Here is a 13,405-nt window from a genome sequence, read left to right as displayed (position 1 = left end):
GTAACAATGTATAAATTGACTAGTCACCTATTGATGGTATAAAAATTGTGCTCTCTGATACTTCACCTATTTCCTGGTGTGAGTTCATTTTGTTCACAGCCAATACCCATGGCATTGTAATTGTTGTCAAGCTCCCTGGGTTTACAATTGACCGAAGGTACTTTTCTTGATCTTTAACCTGTGAGTCCAGAGGAAGTGGCATTGGTTGATTGATTGATTGATTGATTGAAAGGAACAGCATGGAAACAGGCCCTTCGGCCCACCATGTCCCTGCCAACCATTGATCACCCGTTCATATTAGTTCTATGTTATCCCACTATCATATCCACTCCCTACACATTAGGGGCAATTTGCAGAGGGCCAATTAACCTACACACCTATACATCTTTGGGACGTGGGAGGAAACTGGAGCACCCGGAGAAAATCCACGCGGTCATGTGGAGAATGTGCAAACTCCACACTGACAGCAGCCGAGGCCAGACTGTATGGCACAGTGGCGCAGCTGCTAGAGCTGCTGCCTCACAGCGCCAGAGAATATGGATTCAATCCTGATCTGGGGTGCTGTCTGTCTGTGTGGAGTTTGCATGCTCTTCCTATGACCACGTGAGTTTCCTCCAGGTGCTCCGGTTTCTCCCCACATCTCAAGGACGTGCGGGTTTGTAGGCTAATTGGCCCCATGTAAATAGTCGCAGGTGTGTGGGGGTGTGGGTGAGCAATTGGGATAATGTAGAACTAGTGTGAATGGGTGATCGTCAGGGACCTGGTGGAGCGAAGGGGATGTTTCTATGCTGTATCTCTAAACTCTAAGCAGAACACGATGCCATGATAAGCTAATCTCATCCATGCCCCTCCATCCCCTGCATAGTCAGGTACCCTGAGTGTAATTTGGTGTGGGTAGAGTAAGCTGCCTTCCCAGTGTTAAAGCTGAGGGATCACACTACCGTATGTTCCATACATCCATGAGGAGCTCAAAGTCCCAGTGCACATCCTGGTAAAATCACTACACATAGCTGAAGCATTGAGCTTGTCGGGTTGTACAGGTTGGTCCAAAAACATGATGGTTTGAGGAAAGTATCTGTTCATGAAACTGGTGGTTTTGTTTAGTTTGGTTTAGTTTAGCGAAACAACGCAGAAACAGCTCTCCAACCCACCGAGTCCACGCCGACCAGCGATCCCCATACCTTAACACTATCCACTATCCTACACACACAGGGGGACAATTTGCATTTATACCAAGCCAATTAACCTACAAACCAGTACATCTTTGGAGTGCGTGAGGAAACTGAAGATCTCGGAGAAAACCCACACGGTCACAGAACAGGCTAAGAAAGTATAAACTCCGTACAGCCAGCACCCGTAGTCGGGATCGAACCCGGGTCTTTGGCGCTGTAAGGCAGCAACTCGACCGCCGTGACACTGTGCCGTCCTATGGTGGGGGTGTGAGACTTGACTTCTGTACCTCCTGCGTGACGGTAGCAGCGAGAAGAGGGCACGGGCTGAATTTGGGGGGAATCCTTGATTGTAGATGCCATCTTCTTGAGGCAGCGCTTGCTGTAGATGCATTGGGTGGGCGGCGCGACCGATGTCGCAGCGGCCTCTGCAGTCTGTCTGTGTATTTTTTTATTTTTTTGTCCTGTTGAGGGTTTAGTTTGTAATGGGTTTTTAAATGTGTATGTGTGGGGGGTGGGGGGTGGGTGGGGGAAACTTTTAAATCTCTTCCCTGCATGGAGACCCGACCTTTTCCCTGTCGGGTCTCCGTTGCCGTTGGGGCCTAGCGCCGTGAAGCGGCCTCCAACCGGAGCGACCTGGGGGCTCAAGTCACGGAGCCTGTGGAGCTGTGGACCTACCTCCGTGGAGCTGTGGAGCTGTGGAGCTGTGGACCTACCTCCGTGGAGCTGTGGAGCTGTGGAGCTGTGGAGCCTGTGGAGCCTGTGGAGCTGTGGAGCCTGTGGAGCCTGTGGAGCTGTGGAGCTGTGGAGCTGTGGAGCTGTGGACCTACGGACCTACCTCCGTGGAGATAGCCAGCTTCGGAGCGTGGAGAGCTGCGGCGGCGAGCTGCTGCGACCCGACTCCGGTGGATGGTGACACCGGGAGCTCGCGGGTCCCCGGTGGGAGACTGCTTTGCGGGGCACCGGCAACGGCGACTTCTCCCGCCCGAATTGCGGGGTTGAGAGTGACCTGGAGGGGGGCCTTACAACGCCCGGCGCGGCTGTAAATTGCCGCGGACTTGCTAGCGCCCGCCGGGGGCTCCAACATCAAGACCCGGGGCAGGGCCCTACATCGCCCGGCGTGGCTTTGAGTGGCCGCGGAGTTGCTAGCGCTCGCCAGGGGCTTTGACCTCGACTTCGGGAGAGGAATGGAGAGCAGGGGAGAGACAAGTCTTTGCCTTCCATCACAGTGAGGAGGAGACTCACTGTGATGGATGTTTATGTGAATTGAATTGTGTTGGTGTGTGTCTTGGTTCTTTTTTTGTATGGCTGCAGAAACCAAATTTTGTTTGAACCTCATGTGAGGTTCAAATGACAAATAAAAGGTATTGTATTGTATTGTATTGTATTGTATTGTATTGTATTGTATTGTATTGTATTGTATTGTATTGTATTGTATTGTATTGTATTGTATTGTATTTGATGGTGGGGAGAGCAGAAACTCTTAAAGCTGCTGTCCATTACTGAAGAAAGTTGAGACACGCACCTGTCAACACTGTCCCGTAAAATCGCCGATACACACTCTGCACTGCACTAGAGATGCAAGAGAATAATGACAGAGCTTCACACCTAGTGAGAGTGGATTCAGCCCGGTCCATCGCGGGCACAGCTCTCCTCACCATCAAATGCATGTACATGAAGCGCTGCCACATGCGGCGGCGTGGTATACCATCCAAAAAGAGCTGAAGGGTTTTGGCCCGAAACATTGCCTATTCCCTTCGCTCCATAGATGCTGTTGCACCCGCTGAGTTTCTCCAGCATTTTTGTGTACCGTCGTCTACCAAAGGCGGGTATTTGCTCAACGGCTGAAATGTGACTTTCTGGTCATTGTGAGTAACCTGGAACTGTCTGTCCTCATGGCCTCCATTCAGCCCATGACCTCCTCTCGCTGCTACCTTCGGGCAGGAGGTACAGAAGCCTCAAGTCCCACAACCACCAGGTTCAGGAACAGCTACTTCCCTGCAACTAATCATGTTTTTGAACCAAACTGCACAACCCTAATCCTCTCTTGGCAATGGAACACCACGGACTACCTCTTGCACTACCAACTTGGACTTGCTTTCTAATTGTGTATGTCTCGCTTAAATTTGTTATTTGTGGAAATATTTGCAGAAGTTGAGTATGATTCATGAATAATTTATATTTGTGGGCGCTGCCTGTGCTGCTGCTGCAAACATGATTGCAATTTTACCTGCTCCTCACCGCGCCCTGAAGAGCGGACAACAAACTCCACTTGATGGCTTAATGTGACTTGACGTTACATCAACTATACTGACCTCCCATCATCCTTATCGGAGACCTTTGAACTATCTTTAATCAAACTTTATCACACCTCAATGTTATATCTTTACACGAGAATGTGTACCCTTTATCCTTTCTCTGTGCACTGTGGATGTAATTACGTATAATAGTATTTTCTTTGACTGGGTACCACGCAAACAAAAGCTTTTCTCTGTACCTCGGTGCATGTGACAATTATAAACTAAATTAAACTAAACTGAACTTGACTTCATTTGACGACTTGACTTGACTTAATGTCAACTAGATTTGATGTTAACTTGACGTTAACTTGGCGTCAGCTAGACTTGACTTAACGTCAACAAGACTTGATTTGACTTAACTTGACTTGACTTCACGTTACCAGACGTCAACTTGACTTGACTCAACTTTACGCCAACTAAACTTGATTTGAAGGAGAAGGGTGTCAACCTGAAACGTCACCCATTCCTTGTCTCCAGAGATGCTGCCTGGCCCGCTGAGTTTTGTGTCTATCCTTGACTTGACATCATCTGGACTTGACTTGCCTCACACCATCAAGCAGTTCAGATGTTCTGCTTCATAGAAACATAGAAACATAGAAAATAGGTGCAGGAGTAGGCCATTTTGCCCTTCGAGCCTGCACCGCCATTCAATATGATCATGGCTGATCATCCAACTCAGTATCCTGTACCTGCCTTCTCTCCATACCCCCTGATCCCTTTGGCCACAAGGGCCACATCTAACTCCCTCTTAAATATAGCCAATGAACTGGCCTCAACTACATTCTGTGGCAGAGAATTCCAGAGAATCACCACACTCTGTGCAAAAAATGTTTTTCTCATCCCGGTCCTAAAAGATTTCCCCTTTATCCTTAAACTGTGACCCCTTGTTCTGGGCTTCCCCAACATCGGGAACAATCTTCCTGCATCTAGCCTGTCCAACCCCTTTAGAATTTTGTAAGTTTCTATAAGATCCCCCCTCAATCTTCTAAATTCTAGCGAGTACAAGCCGAGTCTATTCAGTCTTTCTTCATATGAAAGTCCACACATCCCAGGAATCAGTCTGGTGAACCTTCTCTATACTCCCTCTATGGCAAGAATGTCTTTCCTCAGATTAGGAGACCAATATCCACCTCATATCCACCACCGGCCCATGTTCATCATTGTTCCACTCCCATGGACAATATGCCCTGCACTGGCAGTGTTTTCGTCCGTCCTCAAACACATGGAAAAAATATATTTTTATGGTAAGGACCTTACCTTTTCTTTGTTGAGTATTTTGATAGCCCGCTTGGTGTCTGTGGGGATGTGTGTGGCTTGGATGACGACACCAAAGCTGCCTTTTCCCAGGTCCTGTTCAAACTGATAGAGTAGCTGAAAAATAATAGGAAGAGTGAAAAAATTGGTTTCTAGTAAATCTTTCCCCTCTCACCGTAAACCTACTTTATGATTCCCCTACTCTGGGAAAAAGACTGTGCATTCACCCTATCTATTGCCATCATGATCTGATACACCTTTATAAGATCACCCCTTAGCCTCATGTGCTGCAAGGGATAAAGTCCTTGGCGGCCCAACCTCTCCCTATAGCTCAGCCCCTCGAGTCCTGGCAATATCCTTATAAATCTTTCCCGCTGAATGACATCCTTCTTATTGCAGGGTGACTGACCAAACCACCACACAATTCCCCAATTGCAGCTTCACCAACGTCCTGTACAGAAATATACCCAATTGCAACGTGGCTGTATCTTCATTGTTAGGAGTGCACTGACTGGAGATGATGTGTTCATCACCTTCGAGAGGAAATCGAGGAAGGCTGACTATGCCAGGTAAATCTACATCCCATCATTTTGCGTCTAGACAACTTCATTGATTATGTTCTATCCAGGCCTTTCACTATTTGGTAAGTTGCAAATGAGGTCCCTCCCAATGTTGCAGGTTTTTCTGAATTGGAATTTCAATCTCACCGAAAAGTCAAATAATGGCTTGTGTGGGAAAATGACCCGCACTCTCCCGTCTCCACCGGCCAGTGATGTGATGGACACGGGGGATCTGGAACAATCGCTGACAAGTCCCGCCCCCCCCCCCCCCCGGCGACAACATGTCCGTTATTTGACTTTTCGGCAGAGCGCCATTCGGTTAGTTGGCTTGTAGGTGACGCAACCTTTCAGTTAAGTGGCGTTTCGGCAGAGCAGCCATTCGGTGAGTTTGCTTTTAGGCGACACAGCCTTTCGGTTAGTTGGCTTTTAGGCGTCCCGCACTTTCGGTTATTTGGCGTTTCGGCTTTGTTTCCATTCGGCTATTTGGCTTCCACTTCCTCGCTTCAGCTTCTCGTCCTTCGACTCCACGTCCGGGTACCTTTTTGCACTATTATCGTGGTCATTAATTTATTTGTTTTTTTGTATATTATCTATGTTTATTGTTTTAGCAGCCCTGTTATGCTGCAGCAAGTAAGAGTTTCAATGTTCTGTTGTCAATACACATGACAATTAAACACCCTTGACTCTTTACCGAGAAGGCAGACAAGCTTTTAATTATCAATTGGTTGATAACTAACTGCTTGTCAAACCTCCTTAGTTACTCCAGCATTTTGTGTCTATCTCCTCAGCTCTGTTCTGTTCTAGTTTCTACAACAGAAATGAGAATGGCCAAATGTATACAGATCTCCCAGGCACTGTAAAGGCTACCTCTGTGTAAGATTCTTGTCTGACAGTTTCCAGAAGATTAATCTTTAATTCCTGGAAGCTCAAGGGCAAACAGCGAAACATCATTTTGCATTCAGTGACTGCGTAATTCCAAGAGTATTGAATCATGAAATCGCTCTGTTTACTCAGGCTGTGTCAATCAATCTTTTATTTACTGCACTGATCCAAGATGGCGTCCAAGCCAGGCGACTCTTTGTGTGCTGGTTATAGAAGTGGCACTGCAACCAGGCATTGCAATCATTCTACATCCCTTTCCAGTGTGCAAGAAGCAAGTGGGCATCAATGAAACTCCACGCCGTTTACTCCGTTCCCTTTTACCCAATCAATTGATCGTCTCTTCCCCTTAGTTTATTGTCACTTGCTTTTCGTTTAGTTCAAAATCAAAAATTCTAAAATCTGGTCGACAAGCTCTATCAGAATAGCCAATGGTGACATAAGGATCTGCAGATGCTGGTGAAGCCACACGCAAACTGGAGGAACAGCACCTCATGTTCTGCTTGGATAGCTGACAACCCAACGGAATGGACATTGTAAGTAATACTCTGTTTCCTGTGTCACCACCCTGACAGACATGGTGTTCTCCCACCATCCCACCTCTCCACCCCCTGTCCTTTTCCACCCATCTCCCTGTTACATATCTCTCTTCTCGCGCTATATATATCTGACATCATTTTGTCTCCTTTTCACCTCCAGCCATTGTCAGTTACTCCACCCATTTGCCAATCAAGCCACCCCCTCCCCCCTCACATACCCACCTATCACTTGCCAGACGTTGTCGCGCCCCCACCTCTCTTCCCCAGCTTTCCTCCCCCTACTACAATCAGTCTGAAGAAGAATTCCAACCTGAAACGTCACCGGCCCATTTCCCTCCACAGATGCCGCCTGACCCACGGACTTCCTCCAGCACTTTGGGTTTTGCTTCGAATAACCAACGCTTTCTATTTCATTATCTCCTCTTCCTGAGCAAGGGTGATTACATTGACTAAACACAAAGTGCTGGAGGAACTCAGCGGGCCAGGAAGCATCTGTGGAGGGAATGGGCAGAAGTTGTTTCTACAGGAGATTTCCCTCCGCAGATGCTGCCTGACCCACTGAGTTCCTCTAGCACTTTGTGTTGTGCACAAGATTCCAGCACCAGCAGTTCCTTGCGTTTCCCTGTGTCTTGGCTGTTCTCCTGTGCATCACATTTGTGGAGCATTGACTGATTGAGAGCAGAGCCTTTGCTTCCTCTGGCCCCTCTCAATGACCTCCAGAACCCAGTGACTCCTACGCCCACATTGCCTTCGCTGATTTGTTCAGAATCAATATGTTTACAGTCAGCTCAGTGTTTAGTTTAGTTTAGAGATACAGCACGGAAACAGGCCCTTCGGCCCACGCCGACCAGCAATCCCCCCCATACACTAGTTCTATTCTACACAATTTACAGGCCAATTAACCAACAAACCTGCTCATCTTTGGAAAATGGGAGGAAACAGGAGAACCTGGAGAAAATCCACGTGGCCACAGGGAGAACGTGCAAACTCTGCACAGGCAGCTCCTGTAGTCAGGGTCGAACCTGGGTTTCTGGCGCTGGAACCACCACCAGAGTTTGCACTGTGCCACTAGTTATTCTAGCACTGGGTTATTTTTAGTTTAGAGATACAGCGTGGAAACAGGCCCTTCGGCCCATCGCATCCTCGCCAACCAGCGATCCCTGTGCACTAACTCAATCCTACACACACTAGGGACAATTTATAATTTTTAACAAGCCAATTAACTTGCAAACCTGTACGTCATTGCAGTGTGGAAACCGGAGATCCTGGAGAAAACCCATGCAGGTCACGGGAAGAACGTACAAACTCTGTACAGACAGCACCTGTAGTCAGGATCGAACCCAGGTCTCTGCGCTGTAAGGCAGTAGCTCTACTGATGCGGCACCGTGTCGCCCCCTTTGCTAATAATTTGCCAATTTATCCATCAGGCTCCTGCTTTGATCAATAGTGCTAAATATGGTACTCCAGCAGCATAAATCAGAGTGCAAACGACCCCGTTGTATATTGTCAGCGACCTGTATCATATTTTGGCAATTATGCAAATATTGTGCAATGTTTTTCCCAAAGAATACACTTACCCCAACTAGTCAGAAACTTCATCCAACAGTGAGGGGCTGCCAAGGCTTTGAGAACCATTACTGTTTTAGTAGCCCTTCCTTTGAGAAGTTGGACAATAGGCTTTTTTTGGTAACTAAGCTGCAAGACTGTGAAATAATGTCACTCTCAGACTGAGCCATAGACTCATGCAGCATGGAAACATGCTCTCTGGCCAAACTCATCCATACCAACCAAGATGCTTCATCTAAGCAAGCCCCACTTGCCTGCATTTGGCCCATATCCTTCTAAACTTTTCCTATCCTCTAACCTGTCTAAGTATATTTTAAATGCTGTTCAACTACTAACTTGAATAAAACGATACTGGCCATGTCACAGATCAACAACAAATGCAATGTTGCTGTTGCTTTGTTATCCTTCATCACCATTACTGTGGAACTTGCTCCAGCACTGAGGGTCTGATGAAATTTGCAGAACATCTACAGTATAAGGAAACACAAGGAACCGCAGATACTGGTTTATAAAAAAAGACTGGAAATGCTGGAGTAACTCAGCGGGTCAGGCAGCATCTCTGAAGAACATGGATAGGCGACGTTTCGGGTCAGGTAATATTTAACCTGAACTCTGATTAATGTACATCCCGACCCAAAATGCTGTTGTAGTGCCTGCCTCGACTATCTTGTTAGTTTAGATTAGGTTAGAGATACAGCGTGGACGCAGGCACTTCAGCCCACTGACCAACGATCATCCATTCACACTAGTTCTATCCTCCACACTAGGAGAATTATGCAGAAGCTGTACAGAGTTTGTACATTCTCCCTGTGACCAACCGCATGGGGTTTGTACAGATGCGCCGGTTTCCTCCCACATTCCAAGGACGTAGAGGTGCGTAGGTTAATGGGCTTCGGTAAAATTATAAAAAATTCTCCCTAGTGTGTAGGATAGTGCTAGTGTTCGGGGATCGCTTGTTGGTGCGGACTCGGTGGGATGAATGTCCTGTTTATGTCATGGGGTCCTTAGCTTAATTATCTGGGGCTTGGAATACAAGCAACCGAGGTAGTGGTGTACAACACACTTGGAGGTGTGCCGCCTGCAGTTTCACTTACCATGCTATAGTAAGAAAGTGATAGCACTGGAGGGAGTGCAGAGCAGATTTACCAGGCTGACACCTGGGCTGAAGCATTTCAACCATGAATAGAGTTGGAGTAGGCTGGAGTCAGGGGATATGGGGAGAAGGCAGGAACGGGGTACTGATTGGGGATGATCAGCCATGATCACATTGAATGGCGGTGCTGGCTCGAAGGGCTGAATGGCCTACTCCTGCACCTATTGTCTATTGTCTATTGTTTATACGCTGTATCTCTAAAGTCTAAAGTCTAAAGTCTAAAGTGTACAATTGGTCTTGACATCATGTTTAGCACAGGCATTGTGAGCCATAGGTCCTGTTCTTGGGCAGCACTGTTCTATGTTTTAATATATGAGCTAGAATGTGCAGCTCTCAATGCAGAGTGAACAGTTTGCAACGTGAATATGCGTTGTGAAGTATGGTGCATATAACCAGTGGGCACACGCTCAGATGATCAGCCCAATCCATATATTGGATCAAAGGCTTTGGGCTTTCCCCCTCTAGAAATCAGGAAGCAGGGAACCAATGAGTGTACTGTTCGGGGTCTGGAGTGGCACTAACACAGATAAAGACAAATGTCTGAAGAAGGGTTTCGACCCGAAACGTCATCCATTCCTTCTCTCCAGAGATGCTGCCTGTCCCGCCGAGTTACTCCAACATTTTGAGTCTCTCTTCGGTTTTTTAAACCAGCATCTGCAGTTCCTTTACGACACATATGGTAAAATGCTTACGGAAATTGTTAGAAATCGCCCCGTTATAGGAAGGATGTGGGGGCTTTGAAGAGGGTGCAGAGATGGTTTACCAGAATGATGCCTGGTTTAGAGGGGATTAGCTACAGGGAGTTGGACAGATTTGGGAATACATAAAATGCTGGAGTAACTCAGCAGGACAGGCTTGGATTTGTTTTCTCTGCATCGCTGAAAGTTGATTTGAGTCCTGATGGAAGTATATAACATCGTGAGAAGAATTGATAGATTAGACAGTTAGAACCTTTTTCCCAGGATGGAAATCTCAAATACCAGAAGGTATACCTTTAAAGTGAGTGGAACTTTAAAGGCAAGTTGGTTTACACAGAGAGTGATGGGTGCCTGGGAACACTCTGCCTGGGGTGGTGGTGGAGGCAGATACGATAGTAGCATTTAAGAGGCTTTTGGATGGGCACATAGATATGCAGGGGATGGAGGCATGTGGATTAAGTGCAGGCAAGTTAGAGTTCTTGGCATCATGTTCGACACAGAGACTGTGGACCGAAGGGCCTGTTCCTGTGCAGCACTGTTCTATGTACTGGGTTATACCCACAATAACTTGCTCTATAGTGCATATGTTACAGACAACCCTTAGTACTGCCAATATGCATGCTTTCAGTTGGTAAATTGCCAAAGATTCCCCGCACAGACTTGGCTGCAGCGTGGCCCCTGACTCTACCAACCTGGAAGCTCTTAGGTTACATTCACTTACATTTACTTGGATACTCTTAAACATAATGGTCAATTTCTATTCTCATTAATAGGCAGGTTTTGCAAAGGGATTAACAAGCCTGTTAATATTCTGCTTTTAATCCCGAGCTCAGAGAGTTATGGTTACGTTATCGATCACTTTTAAAAAAAAACTTATCTGTGCCGCTTTGCAGAATAGTTTTAGAAATCCTTCCTTGTCTTTTGTTTTAATAAAGGTAATTAAAAGGCAATCACTGTAACCACGGTAACGGATGTGGCCATTTTGTTTGCAACAAACTGTTGTCACATCAGCAGTGGCACTAACTTGCAATGAAAATTTTTGGCATATTTTACCAACCTTAATTCAAATTCAAATCAATTAATTGTAGGTTTTATTGGCTATGTAACATCAAAAGTTGCAAAGACGAACACACATTTATCTAACATCCATTTCACTCTGAAATAGACTGGAAACAAGTGAAGGAAGGAACAAGTGAATTTAACACAAAGTGTCTCGACACAAAACGTTACTTATTCCTTATCTCCAGACCCGTTGAGTTACTCCAGCGTTTTGTGTCCATCTGCGGTGTAGCTCCTTCTTACACAGATATCCAGATGAAGTTATACAATTAATTGTTTATCACCAAAGATGATCAAATATTGGGACATAAGGAACTGCAGATCCTTGTTTACAAAAAAAGGGACACAAAGTACTGGAGTAACTCAGCGGATCAGTCAGCATCTCTGGAGAACATGGATAGGTGACATTATTGGTCAAGCCATCAGTCTGAAAAAGGGTCCTAACCCAAAACATTATTTATCCATGTTCTCCAGAGATGCAACCTGACCTGCTGATTTATGGCATAGAGTCATACAGCATGGAAACAGGCCTTTCAGCCCATACTTATCCATGCCGATCAAATGCCCCAGATGCACTAATCCCACCTGCCCGTGTTTGGCCCATATCCCTCTAAACATTTCTTATCCATGTACCTATCCAACTGTCTTTTAAATGTTATTATAGTAACTGGAGTAGAGTTACTCCAGCACTTTGTGTCCTTTTTTGTAAACCAGCGTCATCGTATCTCCATTTTACTGCTCCGCTATGAAATCTCCTCAAGGTATGCCTGGAGTAACTCAATGGGTCAGGCAGCATCACTAGAGAACATAGGTGCCGTTTCTGGTCGGGACCCTTCTTCAGACCAGTATCTGCAGTTCCTCCTTTCTACATTCTGGCCCCTCCACTCTGAAATCTTGCACCAGCTTCAGAATAAAAGGACCTGCAGTACCTTTAGAAAGGAGATGAGGGGAATTTCTTTAGTCGGAGGGTGGTGAATCTGTGGAATTATTCGCCACAGACGGCTGTGGAGGCCAAGTCAATGCATAGAGGTTGACAGATTCTTGGTGTCAGGGTTATGGGGAGAAGGCAGAGGATTGGGGTTGAGAGGGAAAGATAGATCACCCTTGATTGAATGGGGGAGTAGACTTGATGGGCTAATTCTGCTCCTATAACTTATCTTAACTTCAAGTTATCTGCCACTGAACTTTTAATGTAAAACACAGAGTTCTGCAGTAATACATTGGATCAGGTAGCATCTGGGAGGGAATGGTTGGACAACATTTTGAGTCGGGATCATTCTTTAGAACTTTTAATGTAATTAGGTACACAAAAATCAATATTTGTTTATAAAATATCTTCATTTATAACTATTGTTCCCACACTCACCTTTTAATGACTTTAACTAATAACTTCCTCTAATCAATGCACTATTTATTCCCCATAATATTAATTTATTGTATTTTTGATTATTTTACTTTATCTATCTGTATTGTGTTTACAGGCCTGTTAAGCTGGAGCAAGTGAGAATGTCATTGTTCTGCTGTTGGTACATTTGACAATGAAACACTCTTGATTGTTGACACTTGCAGGGCTGAGTTGTTTGGGTAGCATGCATAACAGCGTTTTTCCACGATATTATGTGTCAGTAATACAGCAAAACTAATAAAAACCAATGTCAATACTTCCATTATCTTGTACACCACGAATATTCTACACTCAGGATGCAGCTGGAAGAGCTGTCTGTGTGGAGTTTGCACGTTCTCCCTGTGACCGCATGGGTTCCAGGCAACCTCCACTCCCTCTGTGTGAAATAAGTTGTTCGGCACATCGCCTTTAAACTTTGTCCCTCTCTCCTTCAAGCTCTGCCCTCTAGACTTTGACCTTTCCACCCTGGGATAAAGAGGTCTATTCTATCTATGGCTCTCCTAATGTTATATTCTTCTCTCGGGTCTCCCTGCAACCTCTGAAGAAGTGTCCCAACCCAAAACGTCACCTATCCATATTCTCCCAGGGCTGCTGTCTGACCCACTGAGTTACGCCAGGACATTGTATCTTTTTGTTTCCAAGTTTGTCCATCCTTGTCGCTAATGCCCTCTAATCCAGGCGGCATTCTGGTAAACCTCCTCTACACCCTCTTCAAAGCCTCCACATCCTGTTTGTAACTTTGTGACAATCTCCACCAGTTTACAAAAACAGTTCTGCTGAGTACTGTGTGGTTTTGAAGCAAGTCGGGCAAATTATATTTACC

General features: G+C 45.8%; 1 protein-coding gene across 1 annotated transcript in view; it reads right to left on the bottom strand.

Moving 5' to 3' along the window:
* The window catches only part of LOC116985102 (serine/threonine-protein kinase 33-like), a 60,133-nt gene that overhangs the window by 22,430 nt on the left and 24,298 nt on the right, over window positions 1–13,405 (bottom strand). The window contains exon 3 of the mRNA XM_033039522.1: window positions 4,727–4,840. Coding sequence (XP_032895413.1) covers window positions 4,727–4,840 — 114 coding nt within the window. The remainder of the gene's footprint in view (window positions 1–4,726; window positions 4,841–13,405) is intronic.

This window comes from Amblyraja radiata, chromosome 21, assembly GCF_010909765.2.
Source record: "Amblyraja radiata isolate CabotCenter1 chromosome 21, sAmbRad1.1.pri, whole genome shotgun sequence".
NCBI lineage: Eukaryota > Metazoa > Chordata > Chondrichthyes > Rajiformes > Rajidae > Amblyraja > Amblyraja radiata.
This window is presented reverse-complemented; position numbering and strand designations above follow the sequence as displayed.